Source organism: Varanus komodoensis, unplaced genomic scaffold (genome assembly GCF_004798865.1).
Source record: "Varanus komodoensis strain SLA01 unplaced genomic scaffold, ASM479886v1 scaffold21, whole genome shotgun sequence".
Classification (NCBI taxonomy): domain Eukaryota; kingdom Metazoa; phylum Chordata; class Lepidosauria; order Squamata; family Varanidae; genus Varanus; species Varanus komodoensis.
Window position 1 is genome coordinate 7,274,046 of NW_025335589.1, and position 18,228 is coordinate 7,292,273.

General features: G+C 41.1%; 1 protein-coding gene across 5 annotated transcripts in view; it reads right to left on the reverse strand.

The window, feature by feature from the left end:
• Positions 1-18,228, reverse strand: part of NR3C2 (nuclear receptor subfamily 3 group C member 2) — a 178,097-nt gene that overhangs the window by 67,350 nt on the left and 92,519 nt on the right. For 4 of the 5 annotated variants that reach the window (XM_044430784.1, XM_044430783.1, XM_044430785.1 and 1 more), the window contains one exon: positions 8,314-8,465. In XM_044430784.1, the coding sequence (XP_044286719.1) occupies positions 8,314-8,465 (152 nt within the window). The remainder of the gene's footprint in view (positions 1-8,313; positions 8,466-18,228) is intronic. The other variant, XM_044430787.1, reaches the window with a different exon arrangement.

An 18,228-nucleotide genomic window follows, 5' to 3' on the forward strand; every position in this document is an offset into this window, starting at 1 on the left:
GTTTCAGATTAACTGCAATGTAGTGTGTCATCTAAAACCTAAACTATAGTTAATCTTCACTATGGTTTATTAAAATATAAACTTCATAATCTATGGCTAGAATTTGCATTGTTTGTACTAACTGAAGTTATGATTAACCACTGAATTTTCATGTTTTGAAGACAGGGCAAGTGCTGGTTAATCAAAAAGGGAAGTAAATGTTTCCAAATGATGTAACTGCTCAGTGGAGATACAAAATGATACAAAATAATGTATTATGATACAAAATAATAAGAATAACTGCAATCAGGAGCAACTATTCCTTCTTAGGCCTAGGCAGTAAGAGCTCTGCTTTCAAATAACTACTCCTGACAAATCATGAGCTGAGAAAAGAAAGGCATAGAAGCCTTCTCTTAGTACGTTCATTAATATTAACATTTTATCTCTTTGGCATTTGTGCCTGTTGCATTCCTCATTTATCTTTTTTCCCCTTTTTTGCTATTTAACTTATTTTTTGCAACTAAGAAAAACAATACAATTAACACAATAACAATTATGACTAAACATCACTGATCAAACAACACATCAACATCCACCAGGACCAACAACTCTAATTACTTAATGTAAGATCATTTATTCATTCATTCCACTTCCCTTCCAGAACTGCACTATTTGATCTTGACTTCCTACAAAGTTCACTCTAGAGCGGATGGAGATTGATATTAGGCTTTTTAAGTTTTAGACAATTGAACATTCTCTGTCCAAGGCTGAGTGATCCCTAAATGAAATTTTGTAGGCAAAGTAGATATATTTAATAGAAAATGGGATCCACAAATATATATAGGCAGGGAGAGCTGAATTAGAGCATCAAGTTTAATTAGCACAGGTAGGTATATAATCGTAAGGGGAATGTTATTGTTTGGCAACCAGTATCAAACCAATGGGGACTGCAGGTGGTGCAGTGGTTTAAACCACTGTGCTGCTGGGCTGGTAGATCGAAAGGTCGCCAGTTCGAATCTGCACAACGGGGTGAGTTCCCATTGCTCCGTCCCAGCTCCTGCCAACCTTGCAGTTCGAAAGCATGCAAATGCAAGTAGATAAAAAGGTACCACTTCGGTGGGCAGGTAACAGTGTTCCATGCACTTCGGTGTTTAGTCATGCCGGCCACATGACCACAGAGACTGTCTGCAGACAAACACTGGAGATGAGCACCGCCCCCTAGAGTCAGGCATGACTGGACTTAATGTCAAGGGGAAACCTTTACCTTTTTACCTTTTATCAAACCAATGTGTTTTAATTAAAACCAAGTTCTGATCGTTAGTTAATGGGTTGGATCCAGACATATTCATGTCCAGATTACTATGTAGTAGGTTCATTGTAATCAATGGTAATCATGACTAACTTGCCCAATTGCTTCCAATGGGTCCACACTAAGCACGATTAAATCTGGATCCAACTCAGTGTAAAATGAAACTTTTCGTCTCAGTTCTGGGCACTAATGGCAACTCAGACAGACGTGTTCACTGCTTCCTTCATTTTTAAGGTCTCAAGAGCATACCTTACCATCTGTTATCATTGACATGTTCTACATGGGGCTGCCTTCCATTTAGAAACTATAGTTAGTCCAGAATGCTGCAGCCAGACTGTTGACCAGGGCTGGTTAGGGGCAGAATATGAATCCCTTTATCCAACACTTTCTAGATCATTTTGTCTACTAGACCATTTCCAGGACATGCTTCCAAGAGCTAGCTATGACTTTTAAAACCATGTACAGCTTGGAACCAGGCTACCTTAAAGATCACATTCTCCCTTATGAACCTGTTTGCTAGTTGACAGTATAGCCAATAGTGGGAGCTGCAATCCAACCACTTTTTGAGAGCCACACATTCCTGTTCCTGTCTGATTAGCATGGATATTTTCCAACCCAGGAAGTGCTTGATTGGTGTAGAGCAGTGTCCCAACTTTCTTGGGTAAGGAATTAGCTCCTGAGAGACCTTGGAGATATGCCTGTGACTAGCTATGCCTGACTACATGCTGCCATGGGGGAAAGAGTTGTTGCCTTGTGGTTCCTCCGTGCCAGTACAAAAACAAAGTCAACCTTGTCCTGCTAAGCCTGAAATAAATCACAGTTCAATTTCTCCTAATAAATCAAGAATAAAGAGTGGAGTCTTCTTGGGGATGAAGACATTTGTGCAATTATAATATTTGCAGAGGCATGTAATTCTCAAATGATTTCCCCATTTGCTAGGAACTGGACTATACACAGTTAAAGATGGAACAATCAGTTATTCTTATATTTGGACAAAATAAGTCTGTTCCAGGCAATTACCACATCAGTCTGTTTTGTTTTTAAACTGCATGAAAACTGGAATTTATTTTCATACCAATTTTACCTAACACATGCATCCTATATGCAATTTTGCTTAATATATGCTTTTTTGTATGCAAAATCTGAGCTGAAAACTGCTCCTTAAAATTCAAAGACATGGTCAATCAAAAAGATAATTGTGTTCTGATCAATTCGGTCCCGGAAATATAAATTAGATCAGTTTGCTTAAAATGTAGGCCAAACAAAATCTTTCCCCATGCCTACACATAGGTTTCACCTACAGTTAAACTTTGAGGGGGAAATAGCAACGATAAGGCATCTTATTCAGTTCCAAAATCCTGTAAAGTACCTGTCTTGCAATTTGCTTTTTTATGTTTGATTGATCCCACCGAAATTTCTCCTCATTGCTAGGCTATTCTGTTTTATGGTGACAAGTGCAAGATTATTACTTTCCGACAGAGTGTTGGCTTTCATTAGTTTTGGATTTTACGTGCGAGTGCATACTAAACAATGAATACTGTTATTAATTTCTCCCAATGGTATATAATTATAATGACACAATATCAGAGCAAATAAGCACCTATCACTTTCATAATTTCAGCTAGCATTATTAAGCATACCAATTGCATGCATTGCATGGTGCATAGGCTAACAGAAGTGTCTTATTTCTGGATCCATGTGGCAGAGAATAAATGATTGAATTCTTGGCTTCATGCATCAAATCACACTTAGGAGAAATGTGAAACTCCCAGGCATATAAAGTTGGTTTTCATGTTAAAAGATGATGCTTATTGAATTTTCAAATATGTAGACAAATACTGTACTCTAGCATTCCCAGTACAGAAGTGTTTTGCACATAGTTCAACAAAACTATTCCCCTTCCACCAAGTATTAGTCCTACCCAAGAAATATCTGGGCTAGCAAACATGTGCTAGTGGAAGGTGGGGTTGAGGAATACAGGATAGTTGGTCCCTGCATTATTTTTCAGCAGGAGTAACAGTAGTACAATGGAACAATTCTGACAATAGTAGAAATCCTAGGCATTCTAGCTTAACCCTAGAATAGCCTTCTCAGTGATCCAGGGAAAGAGGGAAGGAGGGAAAATATCCTGAAGTCAGATTGTAATGGATCCAGATTAATCAATATGATCAAAGACTGTCTGGGCTTGCTTCAATCATCTGCTTGAACAGTTTGCCCCCAGATACACTGACTATCTGGCAGACAACTGCTAAGAGCCCTTTAGGGTGCTTTGGTCCACTTTCTTTCAAAAGGAAGTAATATTATTTCCTGGACCCACCACACAAACCAATTCTGTTCCTCTGGCAGGCTGTACCAACTGAACAAACACATTGTCTGTATCCTGAGGTCTCCATAACTGAAATTCATTCAGCAACAGGTGACTAGCCAATGATTTGGACATATTAAATGGTAACACTGCAGGAACGTGCAAAACACTATAGGTGCAAGCAATTTTAACTTCCAAGTACTTAGCAAATAAAGTCACACTGGATCTTTCAAAGAATCTTCTAGCATTCAGTTGCTGGTCAAGTTGGAAAAGGCCATGCACTACTCTACTGGACAGCCTGGTAAATGCAGAATGATAAGTGCACCACACAAAAAGAATATTGTTTCAGCACTGCCATTACCACTGTAGAATAAGATCCCACTTAGGTGTGATTGGGTTCATTTTGAGTTCTCTGCCACCTGAATTCCAGCCATTGTCTCGTTACTTTATGACTCCTAACATCTGCTAAACCAAAGGGACAAACTAGTTCTATCTTACTGCTTAGAGCAAGCACTTAGCAGCAATCTTGTCAAATGCCAGAGCCATTTTCACATCACACAGAGCAACTAGGGTATTGACAGGCACACCAGCCATGCTAACTGGAAACTCTACAAGGGAACTCAGACATCTATGTGGATCCATCAGTCCTTGTACTGTTCTAATAGGTCAACCATCCCTGCCAAAGGAGTAAGTCACAGCAAGACTAAATTGCACCATGAAGCATGGTTAACGAAGTATTTTAAAGTCAATGATATTGAGCAGTTCATGGTTACAGTACCATGACAGCCTTGAGTCGCCTATCATGGATGTCCAAGCACCAAAGAACCATGATCTTGGAGTCTTCAGTATCAGTGATGTCTGAGAATTTCATTCACTCAACATCTTGAGCAAACTAACTTGATTTGCACTTCCTAGATTAGATATTCTTCAGATTTTGCACTCCTTCTAATTCTACAATGCATTTTTCTAGATACTATTTTCTACACTTAACTGGAACTTTAAAAAAATCTTGCTGCAAAAGCTCCAATTTTAGCTTCTTTTTCTAACTTAGATAGCAGGTGGAGGAAAACACAGAGGCTGCCTCCTTGTCCTCCAATCTATGTTTTTCTGGATGGGTTTCTCAGCCTCTCTAGCAGGAATTCTCTAAAGTGGGGTGGAAGGAGGCTAGAGCAGTCAAAATAGCAGAATGTCTCCTTCTCCCTATCTCTTCAGCCTCAGAGGCTGCACAGTATTTTCTACACGAGCTCCAAAGGGTTGGGGTCAGGTTGGAACACTGTCTCCTACCTCAGAAGTGGTCTTCATAACCATCCTGACATGCTCAATAAAGGACCAGAGGATTACTCTCTCTATCCATTAGGAATTTATTCCATCCACCAAAGCAACAGACTGTTTTATTCTATGTGTACTATACTCCAAAATCCTGTCTAAACTTCCATGTACATTGCGTTATTTGCTATGTAGTACACAAAGCCATAACAACAACCAAACACTTCATAATTAAGAACCTGTTAAGTTGCCTGCTGTAAGTATTGCTAGGTTTTATTGAAATTTTCATTCTCTTTCCTGTGGAACATTTAGCAATTTTATAAAGTATAGCATTATCATCTTACATATCCCCTTTCAAAGTAATATAGCAAACAATATAGCTTCCTGTCTTGAAGAACTTTCAGTCTAAAGGTTGACAGTGAAAGAAATGAGCAATGGAAGAAAGGGCTGAACCTGAACTTTGATTTGTCTCTCCCATGACATCCTTATACACAACTACTGGCCTTGGTTGCACTCTCATTTATATTGAGCTACATGAGGAAACTGCAGAATACTTCTTTCCTAAAAGAACATGTTAAGTTCTGATGGATATGAACAGTCAATGATAGCATTGACTGCTGGCATAGAAAATATGTTTTAATACAGTCTTGGTCATATTTATATTCACTGAACTCAATGGGACTTGAAATAATCATGATTCAAACCACTGGAAATGCACTAAATATAGTCAACCCTTATTATCTTCAATAATACCTTTAATAACACTGCAGGCATATGTCAGGGGAGAGGTATCTGCAAATGTACAAATTCTGTAATAAAGTTGGATGGTCAGATAAAATAATGTGGGATTCCAAGAGACACTTGGCCTTGACAAATGAATCAAAAGAAACTACAGCTTCCAGTGGCAAAATACTGGTTCCAGCAGTGCTGAATTAATAGGTGAGCACAGAGAAGCATAATGTAAAATGTTGTGTTAATAAATGATATAGACTAAAATAAACATGCCAGAATGCACATAAAAAGGTAGTTCAACTGAACTTTCGGAAATCTGCCTTTTGAGAATTCAGAAAAATGTACTTTCAAAAATACAAATTTTACATTTGCTTTTTTGCTTAGTTTTAATTACCACACCAGCCATTCTGAAATTTGGTAGAAATTACATTGTTAATGTCACCTATGATGCCTTTATGGCATATATACACTGTACTCTAAGATAGCTTCAAGCTAGAGCAGACCATGTTAATCTTGATATATATGCATTATTTCTTTAAAAGCTATATTAAATACATGTTAAATACGACTCTTAAGTATTAGGGCACAATCCATGAAGTGAAGCACAAATTTGATTCTACAAATAAAATATTTAAACTGTATTTTAATAATAAACTCTGTCTGATATTTTCCTAAAATTTTAAACAAAATGATTTTGTATTCCAAGTGTACTAAGTCAAATATAACTAATTATCCAAAGTACTGCATCAAAGTGTGAAAAAAGCTGTCCAGTGTTTTTGGTGCTTCAGCACTCAATGCAGAGATGTTGTGATAAGGTTCTACAAAACATGTGCTTAATTGGTTAATGCAAAGGAGCAGCAAGTTATGGCCAAATTGTGGTTCCACCAAAAAAATTAGACATCAAGTTGCCATATTTCTTCATTGCCCTAGCAAGTGCTTATTTACATTGCATGAACCTTCCTTTACACTAGGGCAACATCACTGATGCTAGTGCTGGGGCAAACTTGGAAATCAAGTATCAACACTGCAGTGAGCAAAATAAATTTACATTATTTGGGCTTGCAAATGATTAATGATAATTAATAGAATTCAGGATTATGAGGCATATGAAAAACAAACTGCTTGTTAAGAGACATGCTATAAAATAAACATTTCTACAGACTAAACAAGGAACAGTATGTTCAGATCGTCAGTTAAACTTTAGTATAATGCTGAGCTTTTCAACATCATCATTATACATCAGAACACTTCAATCCTATACAAACATATTTTAAGTCAGCTTCACAGATTTCAGAAAGATATGCCTCTGTATAAGGACACAGACAGAATTAAAGTCCAGAATAACTGTACATACAATAGATAGCCTAAACTCATGTTCATTTTATTCACACCCAATTCCCTCTCAATAAATATTCTTCAAAATGCTTTCATAATTTCTTTTTCTCTAGGAAGATCCATGGCTTCTGAACCTGATCTTTTCCTTCAGTCTTCATAGAATTAAGAAAATGCATTATAAAGGTCCCATATCTTTCACATGTAAGTTTGTATTTTATTTTTTTAGATATAAAACCTGTAGGAAAAGGGACGCAAATGCAGACAACACAGTTGCAGGAGCAATAAGCTTGGCAGACTTCCAAGTTCTGACCAAATACCTGGAGATACTTTGTATTCCACAGTATTTGAAAATAAGTTGGCAGACAAACTCAGCAAAAATGTTATCATCACTAACCTTTGCATAATAATTCTAAAAGATCTGTACAAGAGTGAGCTGCTAACAATGATATTACTTGAATCTCTATATGAAGCAGTATTTTCTCAAAGAGAAATTGTATGAAAGATCTCTGTTTCATCATTTTTATCCCATTGCCAGTGGGAAAATTGGCAACATTTCCTTGGGTTAAGCAAAGAAACAGAGGGCTTTCAAAACTAAATTATTCAGTTCCCTCCCATAGGAACTGATAGGTATAGCTGAATGGTATGAACCAATTCACTACAGTGAAGGAGGAAAGAGTACAAAAGAGAAGGTGTATTCATGCAGAATGAGAACAGGAAAAGAGGTGGGGATGGCAAGGAAATTGTCAAGGTGAAAAGATAGGATTGTCAAATGGAGGTCGGACAACTGAAGTAAAAAGGAATAGGGAAAAATGTGGAATAATTATTTTCTGAAAGAAAGGTAAAGATGTGTGCACTTGAAACATCCTGTTCTAAATGTTTTGAGCGGCCTGTAACCCATTGATGTTCCCAGATTCTTCATGAAAACTACACAGCTCCACAGACCCATCAACTTTTTTTAAGAAGGAAAGTTCAAATGCATATCAATCTTAAAAGGGTGGGTTTGCAGTTATATAACTATCATGCATAAATTAGCTTTAAGCTGCACTTGTTATTATTTAGAGACTCTGAAGAACAGTTGGGTGCATCATCTGCTTGTCTCTACCCAGCGTTCCCCTCTAGCTTGTGAAAGGTTTGGACATGTTTATTTGTAGCAACAGAGAATTATTTATTTTAGGTCTAGTAGAAAAATGAATCAGGATTTTAAATAATTAGAATTATGAATTGTTTGAATTAAAATTAAACTTTAAAGGCATGCAACAAATTATAACCAAGTATTTGTTCATATAAATCAGAAGATGAATACATCAAGTGAGTTAAAGGCATTGTGGAACATGCAATGAAAATTTCTTATAATCCTATCAGAAAAAAATATAAAATAAGAACCCACATGAGGATTTACCTTCCACTGCTCTCTTGAAGAAGACTTTACAGCTGCCACATGTAACAACTCCATAATGGCATCCAGATGCCTCATCCCCACACACCAAACACACTTTGGAAGGCCTTGAGGAACCGGACGATACACTTCTCAATGAGGAGCTATGAGGGAAGAAAACAAAAACAAAATCAAAATCATTTCAAGTCATACTGACCACAAACTACAGCTCATTAATGACTACCAATGTCAAAGATTTTAAAGGACCACAACCTCTTTGGCATTGCTTTTAGTAGCTAATTTATAATTCCCAGAAACATTCAGGGTGAGAAACTGCTATAATTATATCGATCAACTTATCCTTGGAATCTACTTTTACCGTTCCCTCAAAATCACCAAGGCAGCATATCAATAAAGAATTTACTCCATTACTGTGGTCTATTCATTACGAAAAACAATGAACTCAATGGGTCTCTCTAGGAATAAAATGTACATAGGCATTCCACTGTAACTTTTGTTAGCTTAGGATCAACCCATTAGTTTTAGAACCAGTTTAAACTGTACAAGCAGAGGCGCAAACACGTTCACAGAAATGATCATTTTATATTCTCACACACAGCACTCACACATATATTCTACGCAGTCTCTCCAGTTTTTCTCTCAGAGGGATGGAATTTCCAGCCGGGATGCAGTAACAAGAATGTCTTTATCCTGTGCCAAAGCCCTGGAGACCTCAGTACATGAGGCTAAAAAATACTGCTCCCAGCTCAAACCATCTATTTGTGCTTCCCCCAGCAGCTACAGTGTCACGATACATGCCTCTAATGACAGTATGAGAAATCCCATGAATGGGAACATCTAAGTTAAGGTGCTAAATTATTTTTCCAATGTGCTGAAACAAGATAGCTACAGAGTATACCAGTATGTTCTGGGGTAAACAACCACATCTTCCCTTATCATTCAGTCTCTTCCTAGACCCCATGACAAATACCTGCTTCTAAAGCAGTGACCCTACATTTCCCCCTAAAAGCATGTTCAGTTGGCACCCTGCTAGGTAACCCAGCCTTATGTCACCTGTTTTGTTCTCCAAAATGTGAACAAAGCCTTAATCCATTTTCTTCAGTAGGCTGACTAGGTCCAATTGCCTTGGGGTTTTGACTTTTAAGGTGCTGTTAACTATGTAATTTTCTGATATACAGCTTTGCAGAAGCTGATGACCAACCATTAGCTTCTGCAAAGGGGCTGGCTAACACTGAACAGAAATCATCATAAAAAGATTCCCTTAGCGCTTCTGAAGCTTTCTTATATGCCATCTAATCAGAAGCTAGTTGCTCTCTCACTCTCGCTCTGACCATCCTTCCTGAAATAAACTTGGCATCTGCTTTGGGATCCAAGTCTCTACGCAAGCAGATAATATGAACAAATAATGTAGAGTGACTTTTATTTTATTTGGAATTCTGTGTCTGCTTGCTGCCTTTTCTGTCCCAACCCCAGCTTGTTTTGCTCCAGCCCCCATAAACTTTTAAATTTGTCTATGTTGTTCTTAACAGTATTTCTCAGTGAACTCTTCCTCCTATGAAGGACAACATGGGTTCAAAACTACTATTTCTGTTTTAAGATTTCAAAGTTTAGGGAAATTCTGTTTCTGGGATTTGGGGGAAAAAGTCTAAAGCACTTATCTTTCTTCCTAGATCTGGCTAATGAGAGGGATCCTAGGCAGGGTAGGGAGAGTCAAGAGGTTCATCCTGACTGACAGCAACTTATAAGAAATTCTTTTCAGAGTTAACTCGCATAAATAAGAAGTTTGCAATAAGCAAAAGTTACCCTACTTCAGGCGTCCTAACACTTGCCATCCCTTTGCCGCACAGTGTTGGCTGCAAATGATTTATCCCCAGCCCTTGCAGCAAGTCCATGCATCATTCTCCACACTACTGCTAAGGCTTGTATAAAACCTTCCTCACAGTGCCAACCAATTTGCACACCTACCTGCTGGTCCATTCAGCAGTGCTTTCCTTCCCTCACCAAACTAGAAGACAGTTTACTGTTGGAACTTGTTTCCAGTAATTTCCCCGTCCCTGTCCTTAAAGATCAGTTTTTCTATCATCCACTCCTTCAGGATAAAGTTGTCAATGTCTGGAATGGGGGATGGATTTGCATTTGTCTATATGTTTGTTTGTAATATTTATATATAGCCTTTCCACCAGGGAGCACATGTGATCCTCTTTTCATCATGTTATCCACACAAAAGGTTGAACTGAGAGTCAGTGACCCAAAATCACCCAGGTAGCTTATACCCAAGTCTGCCCTGTCCAGCAGTGTACTCACTAAACCACAATGGCTCTCAGTGAATGAGATGAAGGGCATCTCAGAAATTAATTACACGTGTTAACACACGTAAGATATTTGTTCTCGCCATCCTATGTCCTCCATCCAAAAATACATTTATGATGACTCACCTCATTCATTATCAGAAGTTATCTGCATACATAAAAGCCTTATGCAGTAAATGTAACATTTGTAATACTGAAATGCTGCTTACTGCCTATGTAGCTCCCTTCCTCTGTTATCATTTGCCAACTGGCACTGGAGTGCAGCTGTTGCATACAATATGGATTGGATACAGAAAGGAACACTAACATGGCATATCCCCCATAGGTTATACTTGCAAGAATTAGGGCTTTCCATTTCCTTTCATTTTGTATTTAAACTCGTATTTCAAATCTTGTAAGCCAGTTCATCTTAAAGCAAAGCTTGGGTGGAGGGAATCAACAATGAAAACGTAGGCCTAATGTAACAAAGCAACTTCCAGTGAGCCTAATGCAACAAAGCAACTTCATAAGCCTAACTAGCTTTTGGACAAAGAGACATTAGGAACACAAGAATCCATCTTATACTGAACCATATCCTTGGTCCATCTAACCTACCACTGTCAACCCTGACTGGCAGCAGCTCTCCAGGGTTTCAGACAGTATTATTTCCTAATTCTACCAGGATTGAACCTTGGACCTTTTGCATGCAAAGCAAGTCTACCAATGAACCACAAGCCTTCCTTCAGGAAGAGAACTTGAACATTTGCACAGATATTGCAAATGATGCACTGATGCTTCTGAATATCCACGTTTGGTAAACGATTCTGGAAGATAAAGCTAGCATGTTCACCATGGATTGCTGTGTTAGACAACATACTCTCTAAATTAAGGTACATGGTACATTTAATTAAACTGCTTCCCATATGGATCACTGCCATTACATAGGGAATGGCATGTCACACAGGGCAGGAGGGCAGGAAGGAAATAATATATATTTAGATATAATGGGATACATATATTTGTTTGTAGTAAGCAGTTCTAAACACTACTATCAGGGCAGACATCACTCATCACAGAGTACAGTGAAATTCATGAGCAACAGGGGGTCATTCATTCATTTAGATATAAAACATTCCTACACACACCTCCCCAATGCAACATCACTCAGGGTACTTCACATCAACTAAAATAACAATATTGTCATAGAATGAATGCTTTGACAAGATGTGACAGAAGCTGGCAGATGGGTTTTTTTTTTAAGTCAGAATTAATCTGGGCAAGATCCATCAGACTTTACATCAAAAGTTTCAGGAACTTGTGTCCTCTCTTTACCAGGAGGTTGTCCTTTCCAACTTACAGTGGTCTTTATTCCAGGTTACATAGAGCCCAGGGATTTGAAGAAGCAGTGAAGCAGTAGCCACAGTGGGGGGAAAGGGGGGGGATCAGTGGGAGATGTGCACGGAGCTTTTGTAAAGTCTGGCACTGCTCTTTGGCCTTTCCCAGCACCAAGAGCTGCCGTCCTTTCGTCACTACTACTGCTACGGCTAACCTCTGCCTGTCTTGGCAGACTGTGAGATTGTGTAATACAGCATCCATGCCACAGGGGAAGCTAGGAGGAAGTACCCCACAACCACATTTGAAGCCTACTGGTTTATTACCCTTACTAGCTAATGGCTGGTGGTAACGGCTGTGATATCAGAGACTGAATTTGTACATGCCACTTAAATCACTTTTGGGACTGTCTCCTGCTGTGGGTGCACATGCATGAAAGGCAAAAATGGGGCTTTAAATGCTCTTAAATCAATTGATGGACCATGAAGCATGACACCTTTCCCTTGTAAAGGTCATGTCTATGCAAAGTGTTAGAAAAGAGACTGTGCGTGCTACTTTAACTTTTAAATTGCAGGGAGGAATTCTTGACTTCTTGAACAATGATAGCACTGGTGAGTCCTCTTCTGATGTTTTCACATCGGCAGCTACCCAGCTTCACGGCACTCACTGCTAAGTCTAATGGTAAAGTTTGGTAATAGTGACAGTGCATTACCAGCCTCTTAGCCTATTGCCTTCACCATTTTCCCCTCTCGTGATCTCTTTTGCTAATGCAGAGAACTTCCTTCTTGATTTATCTAAGATCATTCTAAAAACTTGTCAATTTGTTTCAATTCTTACAAGTTAAAGGGCTGAGGACACGGCAGAAGCCTAATCAGTTTTATATGCTGTTTTGTCAGTGTAGTGCAAAATATATTTGTTATTATATACAAGAGCATTGCAATTCATACATTTCCTTTTTAGGAAAAAATATTTCCAAGGGAACATAAAAAGTAAACTATTAACCAAATGGATTCTGGATCTTGGATCCCATAAACTAGGAAGGGGCTGAAACTGAGGTGCCCCAAGCCATGGCCTTTGACTGCTTTTACACTTGAAACTTTTTTCCTCAACAGTGGTCTTTTCTATCTGGCTGACAACAGATGTCTTTTTCTCCCCTCCACACTTAGTTGCAGCCCTTAGTTGTGCAAAAGGAAAAGCTGGTTTCTCTCTCCCACAACCTCTCTACTTTCCCCTTCCTCTTTTCCTTCCCCATTCCATTTCTCCCTTTCCCTTTCTTCCCTTCCCTTTACCTGTCCCAGGATCAAGAAGAAATTTTTCTAATTACAGTCTTTTGTTATGTTAAAATTGGCCACCCAGGACCAGCTTTGTATAATGTAAAGGTTGTTAGCAAGAAGCATCCATCAAAAGGAGCCTGCTAATTGTAGGCTGAATTGTGCCCATTCCAAGAGTTTTTACCAACTGTTCCCTGCTATTTCTCCAGCAAATGGAGTTAGCTCCACATTAAAGGAGATTTGCACTGCCTGTAGACCAGACAGCAGAACACCAGCCTGTTTAACCTGACACTGGACAAATGGACTGATCAAGTTATACTCCTCACTCGCTGACCCTCTCAGTTCTGCAATGTCTTCCCCAAACCTGAGACAGTCTGGTTCTCACCAGCTGTTTGGCTTTATCCAGAAGCTCACTTGGCCTTGGTATTTTAGCTAAGCATTCCAATTCAGTGTCTTCCAGTTCAGCTTCTGAGACATTTGTCCCGGGATGCTGTTATTTTGGGAGAAGTGGACCCAATTCCTATAAGCAATGCCACCATTGCCATAGAGAGACAGGGTGCTGATGAAATTTGCTTTAGACTTTTGGAAAGTCTGCTGCAGTATCCACAGTAGGAAAACAGTAATGTTTCTGCCCCCAACTACAGGAGACGCTGTGACAGTCGATGATGATAAAAGCAGGTTGCTTACCTGTAACTGATGTTCTTCAAGTGGCCACCTGTGCATTCACACATATGGGTGCTCCGCCTGTGCAGTGCCTAGGCCGGAAGATTAGAAAGCTAACGGTTTTTTGGCGAGAAAAGCTCCGCTCCCCTCCCCCCACAGTATAAATAGAGTGGCGCGTCCGCCATTTTACTCAGTCTGGAAGACCAACGTTCGCCTCCTAGCAGTCAATGACAGTACCACAACAAGCAACATCGGTAACGCAAGATTAGTATGGAACCGATAGAAAAAGAACAAGTCCACTCACCAACACCATGCGGGGCTGGCGGGTGGGTTGTGTGAATGCACAGATGGCCACTCAAAGAACATCAGTTACAGGTAAGCAACCTGCTTTTCTTCGTCGTGGCCTCTGTGCATCACATATGGGTGATTAGCAATCTTACCAGACTCGGAGGAGGGAGGTGTCATCACTGAAGAATGGCAGAGAGCACTGCTCTGCCAAAGGAACAGTCCTGTCTGGCGCGCACATCAAGCCAATAATGTTTGGCGAAAGTACATGGAGCAGCCCAGGTCACGGCTCTGCAAATATCTTGAATTGGAACACCTGCCGCAATAGCCGACGAAGTCGCTACTGCTCACGTAGAATGGCCCCTCGGAAGTGTAGGTAAGTCCATTCTTGCCAACTGGTAGGCCAACACTATGGTCTGTACGATCCATTTAGATAATCGCTGAGATGAGACTGAAGAACCTTTGTCATTATCAGCATATTTAACGAAAAGTCTGTTAGAATTCCGAAAGGATTCTGTGTGAGATCTGTAAAAGGCAAGGCAGCGCCGAACATCAAGTGTGTGAAGAGAGCGTTCAATTGGAGTCGATGGAGATGGGAAGAATGCAGGCAAGACGATATTCTGATTCAAATGAAACGATGTTGCCACCTTAGGAAGAAACACTGAGTCCATTTGAAGAACCACCTTTTCTTTGTGAAAATTCAAAAATGGTGGGTCTATGCATAGAGCACAAAGCTCACTGGCCCTTCTGGCTGAAGTAACCGCAACAAGGAAGGCAGTTTTCCATGATACTAGACATAGATCCACCATTGTCAGAGGTTCAAATGGTGGCTTTGTTAGCGCTTGGAGTACAACGGAAAGACTCCAAGTCGGCATGACTGGGCAAATTGACGGGTGTAAATTTTGTAGTCCTTTAAGAAAACAACGAATCAGAGGTTGAGAAAAAACTGATGAGCCTTGTATGGTACCACGGAAATGTGAGATGGCAGCTGTGTAAACCTTTATAGATGAAGGCTTAAGTCCCAAAAAGTGAAGTTCAAACAGAAATTGTATAATGTTCTCAATGGATGCCGATTTTGGAGAAAAAGAATGATGGCCAGCAAAGGAGAAAAATCTTTTCCATTTTGCTGAGTAAGATCGACGTGTGAAATGTCTTAGCGCAGATTCGAGAATGGCCTGGATATCAGGATGTAAAAACGTCGGTCCCAAGATGGTTTCTGTCGATCCCGAAGGGGGAGTCGGTTTTGTACGCAGTTGAGGAGAGGATTCCGTGGATCGAGATGGTAACGGAACCGACAGAGAGACCAAATCTAGCGAATGTTCCACGCTGTCAGTTTGAGCGAAGCTAGGTCTGGGTGCCGGATTGCTCCGTTGCACTGCGTCAGCAAGTGAGGGACCGGTGGAAACCGACAGAAAACACCTTTGGACTGAATAAGGAGAGCAGTGAACCAGGGTTGCCTCGGTCACCATGGGGCTATCAAAACTCCTGTAGCATTGTCCTGAACAATCGATACCACCTTCATCAGAAGGGGAATCGGAGGAAACGCGTAGAAAAACAGGTTGCTCCAATCTATCATGAGGGCATCTCCCCTCGAGTCCTGTCCGATACCCGCTCTGGAGCAAAACAGTTCACATGCCCTGTTTTTTCGGGTAGCAAACAAGTCTATGTCCGGGTATCCCCACAACTGGAATAGTTCGTTGCAAATCATTCAGTCCCACTCCCACTCGTGGGTTGTTGACATCTGCTTGCTCAGTGTATCCGCTTCTACATTGTCAGTCCCTGCAAGGTGTACCGCCAGTAGCATTATGTCCCTTGGGATGGACCAATCCCAGATGTGCACTGACAATCGGGTCAAGAGTGGAGACTTCGTTTCGCCTTGCTTGTTGACATAGAAGACAGCAGCTATGTTGTCGGACGCAATCTGCACAACTTGGCTGTGTATAACAGTTTCAAAAGATTTGAGAGCATTGAAAATCGCTAAAAGCTCAAGGAAATTGATGTGCCTCCCCGCTTCTTGTCGGTTCCAAGCCCCTTGGACTTGAAGTCCTGCACATGCCGCACCCCATCCGATGAGGGACGCAATGGTGTACGGAACGCCTGTAGATAGGTTGCGTGTCAGGGAGTGAAGGATCGAGAATGGGATCCGAAGAAGCTTGGTTTGGAAATCCCGTTGCGGGTGAAACAATTTGTTGAAGAACAATTGAAGCGGCCGAAGTCTGAGTCTTGCATGAGGCACAATGGCCACTGAGGCCGCCATGTGCCCCAGCAGTCTTTGTATAGTGACGGCTTGCACTGTCCTCAGTTGTCGGATCCGATGGATGTGGGCACACAGCGTGGCTCCGCGGGATGGAGGAAGAAACGCTCTTTGTAGAATGGATTCGATACGTGCCCCGATGAAATCGATGACCTGTGTTGGGATAAGTGACGTTTTCTTAAAATTAATGCATAGTCCAAGGTCATCAAGCAAAGCACAAGTCGTATGGACAGCCACAAGGAGGTTGTCTTTAGTCTGTGACACAATGAGCCAATCATCTAAACAGGGGTAAGACTTGTATACCCCAAAGCCGTAGGTGAGCGCATACCGCGGCCATGCATTTTGTAAAAACTCTCAGTGCCGTAGCTAGACCAAACGGGAGTACATTGAATTCGAAAATATTGGATCCAACAGTAAAACGCAGGAAGCATCTATGGGAAGGATGGATAGAGATATGAAAATAAGCATCCTTCAAGTCCAATGAGGCAAACCAATCCCCTTTTTTCAGCAACGGAAGGATATTCTGTAAGGTGGTCATCCCGAACTTTTTTGGTTTAATGTATCTATTGACATTCCTCAGATCCAGGATAGATCGAAGACCACCGTCCCATTTGGGGACCGTAAAATATCGAGACTAGAATCTGTGAAGCCCATCGGTGCGAGAGAGTTGTCAATTCGCACCTTTACGAAGAAGTTGGTAGACCTCATCGCACAAAACTGAAGATGGTGGCGTAAATTGGATAGGGCTCGACGGTGGAATGATGTCGAATTCTATTCTATATTCGAGCTGAATGATGGACAACGCCCACCTATCAGATGTAATGGACTCCCAAATGGGGAGTCAGCTTTGAAGCCGGCTCCCAAAATGGAGAGGGGAAGGTGGGAGGTGGAAAGATGAATTGGTTCACCGGGACCGTCAATGAGGGCCCTGAGAGAAGCACTGTTGGAGCTGTTGCGTCCTATGCTACTGCCTCTGTTGATATTGTTGGCGAGGTTGATACTGCTGGCGTCCATAAGGTCTGGACCATGACCACTTATGTTTGGTTTGTGGGAGCTCCATGTGACGCGCTGTCATTCAGGATTCGTGGATGGCTTTGAGTTTTTAATCAGTCTTCGCGTGGAAGAGGCCAGTGCCATCGAATGGCATTTCTTCTATCCTCCTCTTCATTTCCTCAGGAAAGTTACAATTCCTGAGCCACGCATGTCGTCGCAGGAAAATAGCACTGACCATGGCCCAAGAGTCAGTGTCCACATGATTTCTTGCAGTGGACAACTGCGGTATGGCCACCTGCATCGCCTCTTTTATAAAGACCCTGGCTAGGTCTGCCTGTTGGTCCGGGAGGGAGGAGGCGACGTTATCCAGCTTCTGCATTATGAAGTACAGGTAACGTGCCAGAGTAGCTTCATAATTTGATATGCTCACGCCAAGTCCTGCAGCCGCATAGACCCGATGTGCAATCATATCGACTTTCCTCCCTTCTTTATCTCAGGGTGTTGTATGGCCCCGAGCCTCCCTGCCCTGGGATGACTCGACCACCACAGAGTTGGGCTTAGGGTGACGCAGCAAGAATGGAATATCTTCCTCTCTGACCCGGTACATAGAAGTCTTGGAGATGTGGTAATAAGAGGCAAGGCTTCTTATTTTCCATAGAAAAGAGAGGCAAGGCAATGGTAGTGGACTGCTCTCCCCGGACGATATCGTAAAATTGGTCAGTGTTGGGGCCAGGGCGATGGTAGGCCTCTATTTCCAGCAACCAAACCAGATGAGAAACGAGTTCCGAGAAGGAAACATGGGGCTCGTCCGGGAATCTGG